Source organism: Lagopus muta, chromosome 24 (genome assembly GCF_023343835.1).
Source record: "Lagopus muta isolate bLagMut1 chromosome 24, bLagMut1 primary, whole genome shotgun sequence".
NCBI classification, from domain to species: Eukaryota; Metazoa; Chordata; class Aves; order Galliformes; family Phasianidae; genus Lagopus; species Lagopus muta.
Window position 1 is genome coordinate 3,541,953 of NC_064456.1, and position 12,244 is coordinate 3,554,196.

The window sequence follows — 12,244 nt, forward strand, 5'->3', positions numbered from 1 at the left end:
TGATGCACTGGTACAGCGTGCAGCCACCAAACACTGAACCAAACACAGCAGTGCAGCTCAACTAAACCAGGAAAACTCAGACAGTTTTCCTACTTATTTACAATATCAGACTTTAAATTCCCAACATCCTAGACGAAGAATATGACAAAAATGCTCTGAAGTGACTTTTTCCAAGAGCAACACCTGCATTTTCCAAGCCTCAGAGCCCTCCCACAACCTGCCCAGGACCCCGAAGCACAGCCAGGAGTCACCCAGCTGCACCGACAGCAGCCTTACCCCAGTTCCTCGTGCTGCAGGCAGTCCCGGGGCCTCAAGCTGCTTTACAGGAGCAAGTTGAGAATCCCCATCCCTCCTAGGCAGGCTGTAGAGTTAAAGCCTAGAAAACTAGCGGTAGAAACGCAGCCAGCGCTGTCGCCGCCCTATTTACGGAGCAGCAGTGCCAGCTGCGAACCCACACCCCTTATCATTGCCTCCAGCACACCTGCTGTACGACCACACCTCGTGGACCACGCAGCCCTGACAGCAGCACAGGACTGAGCCCGGCCCTGACCCCCTGCCGGGATCCGGGGTTTGGGGCCGGAGGCCGGGTAGGGCTCGTGGGGGCGGCGGAGCGCCGTAGGGGCGGCCCCATCCCCGGACGGGCGGTTCCGTGGGGCGTTCGGCCCCTTTCGCTTTCGTTTCCCTTGCGGAGCCACACCGGCTCGGCACGGCGCTGCTCGGCACGGCCATGCCGCGGTTCAGCGTGGCGGAGGCGAGGCGGTACGGGGATCAGTTCGTGCAGTTCTTGCGGGACACGGACCGGGAGCAGGAAAGCCGGAGGGACGTGCTGCGGGACATCTACAGCCAGGAGTTCCGGGCCAGGTGAGAACTGCATTGCTGTGGAGCCGAGTGCCGGGCAGCCGTGACCCTCGGGGCTCTCCTCTGTCACCCGCTGGGATGGGATGAGGGCTGAGCGCTTCCGAGGAGACGCCCGGACCCGTGGAACTCCGAGCACAGGGCCCTGTTCCTGGGGAACTTAGAACGGTACTGCTGGGCAGCTTGACTCCTGCAGCACGGAGGTGTGACTTGACTCGCAGCATGGCGAGTGACTTCTTCAGACGTTGCCCTGTGCCTTCTGTGCTTCCCGCTTCACGGGGACATTCCTGGCTGCAGGGACCCCTGGCAGCAGCCTGGGCGCAGCCTTGGGCATCACTGTGCACCCGCCTCGCCCTGCTGACACTGGTCACTCTGGCCCCGTGCAGCCCTGTTAATCATTGGCAAAGACAGAGTTCATCCACCACGGGACGTGCCCCAGCACAGAAGGAGGTGGGTCAGCCTTTGGGTGCAGGGCACTGTGCACCTCTGTGCAGCCTCCACCCTACCACCCAAGTTCTGGCAGGGACAGGACTGCAGAGTTGGCAGGGCACAGCTGGAGAGGCCGTGGCACAGCACAACCGTGCTGGAGCAGCCTGCAGGGCTGTAAGGTTTGAGTGGAGCTAGAGAGAAAGCCCCCGTCCTTTTCCCTCCCCTGAAGTAGAGGGAATGGCTGGTGTGAGGGGTCGTGCTTTACCCCCTTCCACCCCTGCCCAGTATTCTCCTCCTCACCCGGAAGGTCTCTCTTTATATGTAGGACTGACACAAGAACGCCCAGTTTCTCCTCCATCCTGTATGCCCTGAGAGCGTCCCAGCGGGCGCAGGTACATGGGCAGACCGTGCGCTTCAAGAAGGTAATGGAGGCCCTGAGCTGGGGCAGTGCAGCAGCTCCTTCACCCCCAGGGATGGGCTCTGGTGGGGTCCCAGCTCCCAACAAGACCCCAGCACACACTGAGGGGCTGTGCCCACACTGATGCTGGCTGCTCCTGGCAGGAGAGGAGGCGGGTTGTGGTGGCAGATCAGTACCGCAGACCCAGGACAGATGTTGAGGTGTCTGCACCCACTCCAGGCCAGCAGCCCAGCTCCGGACCACCAGTGCCACAGAGCCGTGCCAAGAAGTGGTAATACTCCCATATCCTGCACGGGGGCTCCTGATATCTCCACCACGGCTGGGGAGACCTCAGTGCCCCCTTTCTGCAGGGCCGAGTTCATCCGTGGGAAGCATGGGGTAGAGATCGTCTCAGAGTACGACCAGGGAAATGGGCAGATCCGCTTCCCTGTGGCTCTCAGCGAGACGAAGACATTCACCGTGCAGGTGCAGAACCACGGCGCCGAAGCCGTGACCATGCACCACTGCCATCCCCTGCACCGCGTGCGGGAGCTCTCCTTCATGGACGAGCAAGGGGTGACACAAAACCAAGCGCTGCTGCTGCACCCAGGTACTGCCTGGCCCCACTCCCTGCTGCCCCAGGGATGCAGGATGCAGCCCCAGCTCTCCCCCCCCTCGCAGGTGGTGCGTACCCCATCCAGGTCCGTTGTCAGACCAGACAAAATGGGTTCTTCCGTGCCGTGGTGGTGTTTGAATTCAGCAAGGAGCTGGATGGGCCCTTCCGCATCGGGCGCTCCATTGCTGCCATTGCTCAGAGCCAGCTGGCCAAGGAGCTGGGACCCTCGGCGCCCTACAGGCCCTACCAGGCCAGTCTGCAGCGCCCCATCACTGTCATCACCGAGGACGGAGTGCCCCCCGTCAGGTACAGGGCCATCACCCACTGCTGTTCTGTGTTGAGAGCCCTGGGCATGGCTCTGCTAGCAGGGATGCAGCTCTCTGCTCTTGTGCTGGCTTATGGCTGCTTCATCCTGGGGGGGTCAGTGGCAGCGGGCTTTGGGACACAACCCCTGCAGCATCGCTGTTCCCTCACCCAGCTCCCTGAAGAATGAGCTGGAGAAGGAGATCCCCCTGGGCACCTACCCGTACCCCAAGAGCCTCAAGGAGACCATCATGCTCGGGCCCAAGACCAGCCCTGACTCCAGCTGGATGAAGATGCAGTGAGTGCTGATGGGGAGAGGGATGCCTCCTTGCACCGTGCACATCCCATTGCTGCCCCGTGTCCCAAGGGCTGTGCTGGGCATGGTGACATCCAGCCTCACATCTCCAGGTCACTGCTGGAGGCCCCGTTGCAGCCTGAGAACTACAAGCAGAAGTTCCAGCTGCTGCTGCACCTGGAGGAGATCCAGCTGGAAGTGGACATCCGCCGCTACGACCTGCAGGAGGTGCCCATGGTGCAGAACGGGACGCTGCTGCTCCTTAACGTGAGTGGGGACTGCTGTGGGGCACAGGGGTGGGGGCAGCTCCGAGCACCCGATGTGACAGCTCACTGCAGGTGCCTGGCGTGGCTGAGAATCGCCCGTCGGTGCTGCGGGGCGACCACCTCTTTGCCAGCCTGAGCAGCGAGCGGGATATCTCCCCACGCATCCTGTACAAGGGCTACGTGCACAGCGTGGAGCTGGAGAAGGTCCAGCTTGGCTTCTCCCCCAAGTGAGTGGGCCCTTCCCCTGGGCTGGGGGCGGCCATGGGGCAGCATCCCCTCTCACCCCAACTCCTTCCAGGCTCATGAAGAAGTTTGTGAACAATCTGAAGTTCGACGTGACCTTCACCTTCAGCCGCCTGCCGCTGCAGGTGCAGCACCGCGCCGCCGCCATGGCCATGCAGAAGGGCCTGGACAGCATGCTCTTCCCCTCAGCCTCCTGTCAGCGCTCGCTCTTCAAGGGCACCTTCCAGCCCCGGTGAGTCAGGGTGAATAGCAGCTCTGTGCATCGGGTGGAATTGAGTGGGGGCTGCTCAGCTCAGCCTCTGCATTTGCAGGTGGTTCGACCGCAGGCTGGAGGCGAACGAGGAGCAATGCCAGGCTGTGAAGCACATCGTCACCGGGATGTCCCGACCTGCACCGTACCTCATCTTTGGGCCTCCTGGGACAGGCAAAACAGTCACCCTGGTGGAGGCCATTAAGCAGGTGGGTGGTAGGGCCCAGGGCCAGCACAGGGCATCGCTGCCCAGCCCATGGGGCTCAGCCTTCCCTCCCCTCAGGTGTGGTCATGCTGTAAGGGTGCCCGGATCCTGGCCTGTGCCCCATCCAACAGTGCTGCTGACTTGCTGTGCCAGCGCCTCCTCACCGACATCCCGCCCCGTTACATCTACAGGATCATGGCCAGCTCTGCCAACTACAGGGAAGTGCCTGTAGACGTCAGGGTAGGTCTGTGCCCCCCTCCCCAGCCCCTGCAGAACAACCCTGAAGAGAAGGGCCCCCACCTAATGTTCTGCTCCAGCCCTGTTGCAACTGGGACGACACTGAGAAGTGCTACGTGTATCCCAGCAAGGAGCTGCTGAAGCCCTACCGGATCCTCATCACTACACTGGTGACAGCAGGAAGGTCAGGGCTCCTGGGGCTGCCTTTGTGCCCGGCTGCAGGAACAGCCTCAGCAGAGTGCAATAAGAGGGGATGTGGGGGGCATGTGAGGAGGGTGATGATGAGGGAAGATTGTGCAGGCAGAGCTGCTCATGCCACCTCACTCCACCTCTCCTCAGGTTGGTGTCAGCCAACTTTCCCCCAGGATATTTCTCCCACGTCTTCATCGATGAGTGTGGCCATGCGGTAGAGCCAGAAAGTGTCGTGGCAATCGCTGGTGAGTGGCCTCTGGCTGCCTCCTTGGGTCAGCATTGCTGCCCAGTGCTCCGTGCTCACTGCTGAGCTCCCTCTGCCCAGGGCTGCTGAATGTCATGGACCCGAACACCAACCCTGATGGGGGACAGCTGGTGCTGGCAGGGGATCCCCAGCAGCTGGGCCCTGTCCTGAGGTCACCACTGGCTGCTAAGCATGGCTTGGGTGAGTGAGGGCAGGGCTGGGGGTGGCACAATGCCTGCATAGCATCACGGGAGCCATGGGTCTGACTGCATGCAGGCACCTCACTGCTGGAGCGCCTGATGATGCACAATGCACTGTATGCTAAGTCAAATGAGGGCTACAACCCACAGTTCGTCACCAAGCTGCTCTGGAACTACAGGTAGGGACAGGGCCACGCAGCTCAGTGCAGGGCACATGGTGCTGTCCCACTCCTCATGGGTGCCATGGCTCTGGGGATGGGGGAGACCTGCAGCCCTGGGTGCCTGGTGCCCGAGGAGAGCATCAGGTCTCTCCTGCACTGCACTGTCTTGCCTCCACCAGGTCCCACAAGGCCATCCTCAAGGTGCCCAATGAGCTCTTCTATGACAGCGAGCTGAAGGCGTATGAGGGCAGCGAGCTTGACGTGCGCAACTCCTACTGCACCTGGGAGGAGCTCCCCAAAAAAGTAGGGGGGCACGGGGGACAGGGATGGGAGGAGCCCCTGCACTGCAGCTGAGCTGATCCCAATTCTTTGCTCCAGGACTTCCCCATCATCTTCCATGGGGTGTGCGGGGAGGACGAGCGGGAGGCCAAGAGCCCCTCCTTCTTCAACACGGCCGAGATTGAGGTTGTGGTTCAGTACCTGCAGAAGCTGCTGCAGAACCAGGGCCGGCACGGCTGCCCCACCATCTCACCCAAGGAGATCGGCATCATCTCTCCCTACAGGAAGCAGGTGCAGGCTGAGGGAAGCGGGATGGGGGAATTGGGGTGGCGCAGCCTCCCCAGCAGCTTCACTGCAGCACATCCCGTCCTCCCCAGGTGGAGAAGATCCGCCTGGCCATCACCTCTAAGGACCGCGTGCTGAAGGCTCTGCCAGAAATTGAGCAGCTGAAGGTACCCTGGGCCCCACACATCACTGGGGAAGTGATGGAGCCCCAGCCCCTCTCACCACACAATTCCCACACCCCAGGTGGGCTCCGTGGAGGAGTTTCAGGGTCAGGAGCGCCGCGTCATCCTCATCTCCACTGTGCGCAGCTGCAGTGAATACCTGCAGCTGGACCAGACCTTCTGCCTTGGCTTCCTCAAGAACCCCAAGGTGCGGCCCCCAGCTCCCTGGCAGAGCTGCTATGGGCACAGGCGCCCCACAGCCAGCAGGTGAACACAAGGGAAACCCCAACTCTTCTCCCTTGCTCAGAGGCTCAACGTGGCACTCACCCGGGCAAAGGCGCTGCTGATCGTGGTGGGTAACCCAGCTGTGCTCAGCAAGGACCAACACTGGCAGAGGTGAGCCATGCAGCCCCCCAGACACCCCCCCAGCCCCACACCCTTTGCCCACACCCCACTGTGTCCCCAGGTTCCTCAGATACTGCCAGGATGAGGGCGCCTGCAGGGGGTACTATGAGGAGCCCCCCGAGGAGGACAACCTTGCCAACCACCTCGACTCCCTGCACCTCGGCAATTAACGGCCAGGTAACGCACGGCTCAGGGCAGGAGCTGCTCTCTCTGTGCTGCTCCAAAGCCCTGTGCTGTCCCTGCAGGAGCCCAGCACAGCCCTGCAGAGCTCCGGCACCCCCAACCCGGCCCCATCCTGCAGCCACCTCCTGCTCTGCCCCCCTGGAGCCGGGCTGTGCACTGGATGGAACCCACCGGCCGTCACACAGAGGGCTGCAGCTGCGGCTGAGAGCCCAACCCAGACCGTGGGGCTGGAGCCCCAGGGTCATCAACATCTTATTTTTTGTTTTCTTTTAAATCTTAAACTTTTTTTTGATACAACTCTGGAAAACCAACTGTGCTGTGACTGCTGGCCCCAGCCCGCATGCTGAGCCATGTGCAGCACACCTACCTTCGTGTCCTTGGAATAAATGTTCAGAGAAAAACGCTCTGTGTTGAGTCCTGTGTGGGCACAGCACAGGGTCTGCAGGGGCAGCCGAAGGGATGCCACACATGCAGAATTACAATTACTCAAATACCAGTTAGCATTTATTCTCCCAGTTACTCAGCTGAGCATACTGGTGCTAAGAGTCTATGAGGAACTCGGACTCGAAGAAGGCACCGTCATTCTAATGGTGGATGTGGGGACAAGGCACTGCCCCGGGGCAGACCCAGGGTGCAGGGCACTGCTGGCACTCCTCGCAGCACATCTCTGCAGGGCAGGGCTGAGCACAGCCCTGGTGAGTCCATAAAGGCCATGGGGCAGCTGGGGCCAGCACAGTGCGGGGAACAGCCAGCAGCCCCTGCTTCTGCCAGCCCTGCTCAAGGCAGAGAGACCTCACAGCCCATAGAGAGCGATGGGGAACGAAGGCATCGCCACACAGCGTGGCACAGGGATGCCCCAGTGCCTGGGGACAGCTCTGGGGCAGAGGGTCGGGGACAGGCACGGAGCAGAGCCCTTCCTGCTCACAGCAGCGGGCAGCCCCGGCGCTTCTTGTTCTTGCGGACCTGCAGGCCTGCACGTGTGGCCATCTCAAAGACCTCCCGCACGCCCTCCTTGGTCTTGGCCGAGCACTCGAGGTAGCCGAAGGCGTTGATCCGGTTGGCCATATCTCTCCCCTCCTCTGGCTTCACAGGCTCCTGGGCAGCATTAAAAAGGAGGGTTGAGAATACCACCAGAAGCAAGAAGCACAGCAGCTGCCTGCAGGGCACCCCCCGTGCCCAGATCAGGGCTGCAAGAAGGAAGTCCCAGCAAAATAGCCCAGGGTGAGGGGATCCCAGCACTGGCGCTCCACTGAGCGTGCACCCAACCCCAGCACATCCCCACCTGCTTCATCTTTGCCAATTCCCGCCGTGTGTGCTCATCGTTGCGCAGGTCCTTCTTGTTCCCCACCAGGATGATGGGCACGTTGGGGCAGAAGTGCTTCACCTCCGGGGTCCACTTCTCAGGGATGTTCTCTGCGAGGAGCAGAGCGCGGCTGCTGAGCTATGGTGCATGGGGACACACAGCTGTGCTGCTGCTCCGTGCAGGGCAGGAGGGGAGCACGATGAGCTGCAGCCCTGCACCGTGCAGGGGAGCATGGAAATGCCCCACAGAGCCCCAGGGCCACCCAGCTGGGCACAACAGCCTCTCCCAGCACCTCCACCATGCACCAGCTCCCAGCATCTTCCTGGAGCGTGCAAAAAAGCTGAGGGTGGAACATGGAGACACAACACCCCCAAAGTGGCACAGGGACTTCCCAGAACCCAGTATGCCAGCAGGATCTCAGCCAGCAGGACCCCGTGATGCACCCCCTGCTCCCTACCGAGGCTGTCTGGGCTGTCGATAGAAAAGCACATGAGGATGACATCCGTGTCCGGGTATGAGAGGGGCCGCAGCCGGTCATAGTCCTCCTGCCCAGCCGTGTCCCACAGCGCCAGCTCTACCTATGGGCAAAGGGACACTCAGCACCTCACAGACCCTACAGGCAGCCCGTGGGGCCAGGAGGGATACTTGGCCTTCCTCAGCTGCAGTGAGGAGGGTCCTTTGCAAACCGGGGCATGGTTGGGGTAAAATCAGGGGTGCTGCAGGGCTTACTCTCCACCGCAGCATCCCATCACCACCTGCACAGAGTGGGGTCTTTACCTGCTTGCCATCCACCTCGATGTCGGCGATGTAGTTCTCAAACACGGTTGGCACGTAGACCTCAGGGAACTGGTCCTTGCTGAAGACGATCAGCAGGCACGTCTTCCCGCAGGCACCATCCCCCACGATCACCAGCTTCTTCCTTATGGCTGCCATCGCTGCAGGAACGAGGATGAGGGTGAGTGGAGCTGCAGGCTGCACACAGGGAACCCCGTGCAAAGCCACCGACTCCTCCACCTGACACTGAGACAGCATCTGTCACCTGTAATGCTGCAGAGCACCCAGCCCTGCCCACCAGACCCTGCGGGGGTTTCCTCTCTCTGCTGTCACCAACACGCAGCAACATCAGCCACACACCCTCCTTTGGGATTTATGTTCAGATTATGCATTCTTTGGGCAGAATCTGCACCCTGGGTTGCACACGTTGGCTCCTCTGTAATCAGCTCAGTGGCAGCAACGCGCCACGCTTGCGAGCAATCCCAGCTTGTGCCTGGCACCCGGTGCAGGGGCTGGCCCCATCTCAGCCCTGTCCCAAGGAGCCTGTGCCACTGCTGCAGCTGCACCAGGGCTGCTGCCAGGCTCTGCTCAGTGAGCACAGGCCAAACGGGCTGCATTCTGCCCCTTGCACAACAGACACATTCCTGCAAGTCAAACCACACCTCTCATCCCGCAGTCTGGGAATACTGGGAATGGCCCAGCAGTGCCTGCCCTGGGGTCCGAGGGAGGAAGGCAGCAGGGTGAGATCGCACTGGGGTCCAACAGTTCTTTGGCATCTGCAACTCCTCAGAAACCTCAGTGCAGAGCCTGACCCATTTCGTAGGCCCCACTGATGATCCCATCAGTTCCCCATCCATGCAGAAACCCCAGGCAAGGCACATGATGACAACTTCAGTCCCCATGCAAGCACACTGCTCTGTGCAGAGGAGGCTGTAACCCACTGCAAACCACTGGGGCTGTGGGGCTGCATCCATCCTGACCCACGGAGAGGTCAGCAGCACCCTGAGCCCTGCCCAAGGCTGCCGTGACTCACGGGGCAGAGGCCCTGTCCCCGCCCAAAATCTCAGCACAATTCATTCCATTACTCACCCAGCAGCCCAGAAATAGCCCATTGCTAACACACAGCCAGCCTCCACAGAGCAGCACGGGAGGAGGCAGGGAGCAGTGCAGCCACAGTGCCCCTCGGGCTGCCCCATCCCTGTGGGGACCTCGCATGGCACCAAGCAGCTATTCTAAGGTCACCAGCACTAACACAGCAAGGGCTCTGGCACAGCTGCTTCAAGGCGAGCCGCTGCTGAGCTCCGTGCTTCAAAAACTGAAATTCCTGCCGAGCAGGAAATGGGGAATTCCTGGTAGGATGCATCTTTCACCCAGTTTCTGTTTCTGTACCTCGGGAAACAGCACAGAAAGACGTCACCACTTTGAAGAAGGGGTTGGACCATAAACAGAAACCTTTCCACTGATCCATCCTGAGATCCCACCCCCATCACACCCAGCCCTGAGCTCACAGCACTTTGCAGCCATGGGTGGGGGGGGCACAGATCTCCAAGGAGAGCAGCCGGCTCAGTCTGTCCCTCACTGCTGTGTCTGCAGCCTCTGCTGAACCTCAGTGTTTAACAAACAAGTGTCCTGAGCACTCAGACTGTTTGGATTTACTTCTGGTTGGAAGGAGCTGGGCTAATCGCAACACAAACCAGGCTCAAGGTTAGAACATCACCAAGCAGTTCGCTGGGTTTCACTCCCCCAGGTGCTCAGGCAGCACAGCCTGTGACACAGAGGAGACCTAAGGAAGCCTGCAGCACCCAAAGAGCACGAAACCCCAGCAGGGAACACAAACATCAGTTCCCAACCAGTGCAGCCAAGGACAGCAGTCTCTGCTTCTAAACATGGCTTTGTGTGTTCAAAGGGCTGCAGCCGCACCCCGACGCACGCCAGGCAGGGGCACATCAGGACAGGCCCTGGGGGAGGTGCAGCACGGCAAGCACAAGGCCAGGGTGGGCACAGAGCATCCCTGGAGTGCTTCGGGGCTGCAGCTGAGCCCAGAGTTGAGGGGAAAGGATTTGGGGACAGTGACAGAGGTACAATGAAGTCGTCACGACTCCAGCAGAAAGTCCCACAGCGCGGGATGACTTCCTGGCAAGGCTCAGGAATGGAGTCTTATACAGAAGCAGAACAAGATTCCCAAACCAGCTGGGAGGGAGGAATGACACCAACTCACAGCACAGCAGCAACAAAGCTCGGGCTCTGGGGTCCTGGTTGCGAAAGTTTGGAGCTGTTCCTAAGGTCTGACCAGACACACTGTGTTACACCAGGCTCCAGCACAGCAGCAGAGCAGGGCTGCTCTGCAGACAAGGGGCAGAGCAGGCAGTTTTCACTGCCAAATCCCACAAAAACATCCACAAGCAAAGCAAAGAAAGGGATTTGGAGCAGAAGAATGTTAAAACCCAAACTGGGCTTGAGCTGTGAGCACTTTGTGGGAAAACATGTGGGATTGCTGCCCAGCAAACCCAGCGCTGCACACCCTGCAGGGTCGGTGCTCTCTGGGCAGATACTATGAAACCAACACATGATACCAACCCTGACCTGCGCTTGGAGTCTGACTGCAACCCATTTAAATGTCTTCTGTTTCAGGATGACATCCAAGGAAGCAAAAACATCACATGTGCACAAAACCTCTTAAACTGAAACTCCCAGCTCTGGCTTTGGGACTACAGCCACAGCCTCCCCCTTTCATGCATCACGGGGCTAAAGAAGAGAAGCCAACATTTTGTACACAGTCACCAAACCTGCAAGGCTCCTCAAGTGCTGTATTTCAGTTGGACACATTGAAAACTCAGCCTGCTGCAGCAACTACTGCTCCTCAGGAGCCCCGTGCTGCCCTCACCTCCTCCCCCAAAGGACATCCATCACGTTCTTACCTTACATCCCACAGAAGCACCTTCCCCAACAGCACCAGTATCTGCTGAATGCCTCAGATGACACTCCCAGCCCAGGCAGGTGGCTGTATTTGTGCAGTGCCTCACAGCTGATTGCTGTTTGCACACACATTCCACATTCCCCATGCCCATACACATCCCCATCCCGGCACACACATCAAGTTACCAAGCAAGCCGGGTTAAGCACTCCCAATATCCACAGGTATATCCCTATATCCACCTATAAAACGCTTCCCTGGAAAAGCTGAAGCTGTCAGGAGTCAATTTAAGGCACATAAAATCACACGCAGCCGTAACCATGCTACCTGGAAGGAAGAGAGGAGCAAAGATTCACGGAACGGCACCGGGAAGGAGGAAAACGGAGCGCAGACGGCCTCGTGGTGCCGGGGGGGATCGGGCGGCAGCTGCCCGATTTGGTGCTGGAGCGCCGCTGTTGGTCATGGTTCTGGAATGCTTCTCTGCTCTGAGACATTGCACAATTGTTTCTGCTCCGCCGCCTGCCCCCCTTGTATAAATGTTTACAAATGAGCTCAGCGCTAAGCAAAGCAAACTTTTGTCCTTCTTTCTTTTTTTTTCTTTTTTCCCCCGAAGAAAATACAACGCTGCTGTGCCGGGGGCGGCTCCGTTCAGGATGGCTCCAAACCATCTTCGCCCCCGGGACCCGGCCCGCCGATACCGCACGCGGTACCGCACTCAGCACCGCCCCACGGCGCACCGCTATGCGCTCGGTCCCACATCAGCCCCGGCCCCGCCCGCCCCCAGCAGCGATCCCGCACCGCTGAGCTCCCCGCAGCGCCCGCATCCCGAGCACGGCCCGTACCTCTCTCCGGCACGGCACGGCTCCCTTCCCCGGTCCCGGTGCCGGCTCCAACCCCAACTCCGGAGCGCGGATCGGACGGCACCGCCCCGTTGTGGGGCCGCCCTCGGAAGGGCGGAGCTGTGCCGAACCGAGCCGGGCCGATTCCCGACGGGGGCTCCGCTCCCAGCCCCGCTGCTGCTGCCCCGCCCTGGAACCGGGGCTCTAT

At 60.3% G+C, this 12,244-nt stretch overlaps 2 protein-coding genes across 5 annotated transcripts; one reads left to right on the forward strand and one right to left on the reverse strand.

Moving 5' to 3' along the window:
- The first annotated feature begins 630 nt into the window (after nt 1–630).
- Nucleotides 631–6,587, forward strand: MOV10 (Mov10 RISC complex RNA helicase). Of its 3 annotated transcripts, none has more exons than XM_048925744.1 (22): nt 631–861; nt 1,610–1,706; nt 1,846–1,973; nt 2,053–2,291; nt 2,363–2,603; nt 2,776–2,898; nt 3,009–3,162; nt 3,234–3,388; nt 3,460–3,636; nt 3,716–3,863; nt 3,938–4,099; nt 4,177–4,280; nt 4,436–4,533; nt 4,614–4,733; nt 4,809–4,911; nt 5,073–5,196; nt 5,272–5,463; nt 5,550–5,624; nt 5,701–5,826; nt 5,926–6,014; nt 6,085–6,200; nt 6,325–6,587. In XM_048925744.1, exons 1-21 carry the CDS (start codon nt 728–730, stop codon nt 6,191–6,193), a joined length of 2,898 nt encoding a protein of 965 aa, XP_048781701.1. In that variant the 5' UTR covers nt 631–727; the 3' UTR covers nt 6,194–6,200; nt 6,325–6,587. The 3 variants fall into 3 exon arrangements, with proteins under 3 accessions (XP_048781701.1, XP_048781700.1, XP_048781698.1); XM_048925743.1 differs by having other exon boundaries at nt 6,269–6,586; XM_048925741.1 differs by having other exon boundaries at nt 6,085–6,586.
- Nucleotides 6,588–6,692: 105 nt separating this feature from the next.
- RHOC (ras homolog family member C) lies at nt 6,693–12,164 on the reverse strand. 2 transcript variants are annotated; one of them, XM_048925775.1, is made up of 5 exons: nt 12,040–12,164; nt 8,287–8,444; nt 7,967–8,087; nt 7,489–7,619; nt 6,693–7,301 (listed from the first exon to the last, which is right to left on the reverse strand). In XM_048925775.1, the coding sequence occupies exons 2-5, from the start codon at nt 8,440–8,442 to the stop codon at nt 7,128–7,130; spliced, it is 582 nt and encodes a 193-aa protein (XP_048781732.1). In that variant the 5' UTR covers nt 8,443–8,444; nt 12,040–12,164; the 3' UTR covers nt 6,693–7,127. The 2 variants fall into 2 exon arrangements, with proteins under 2 accessions (XP_048781732.1, XP_048781733.1); XM_048925776.1 differs by lacking the exon at nt 12,040–12,164 and adding an exon at nt 11,525–11,668.
- Nucleotides 12,165–12,244: the final 80 nt, after the last annotated feature.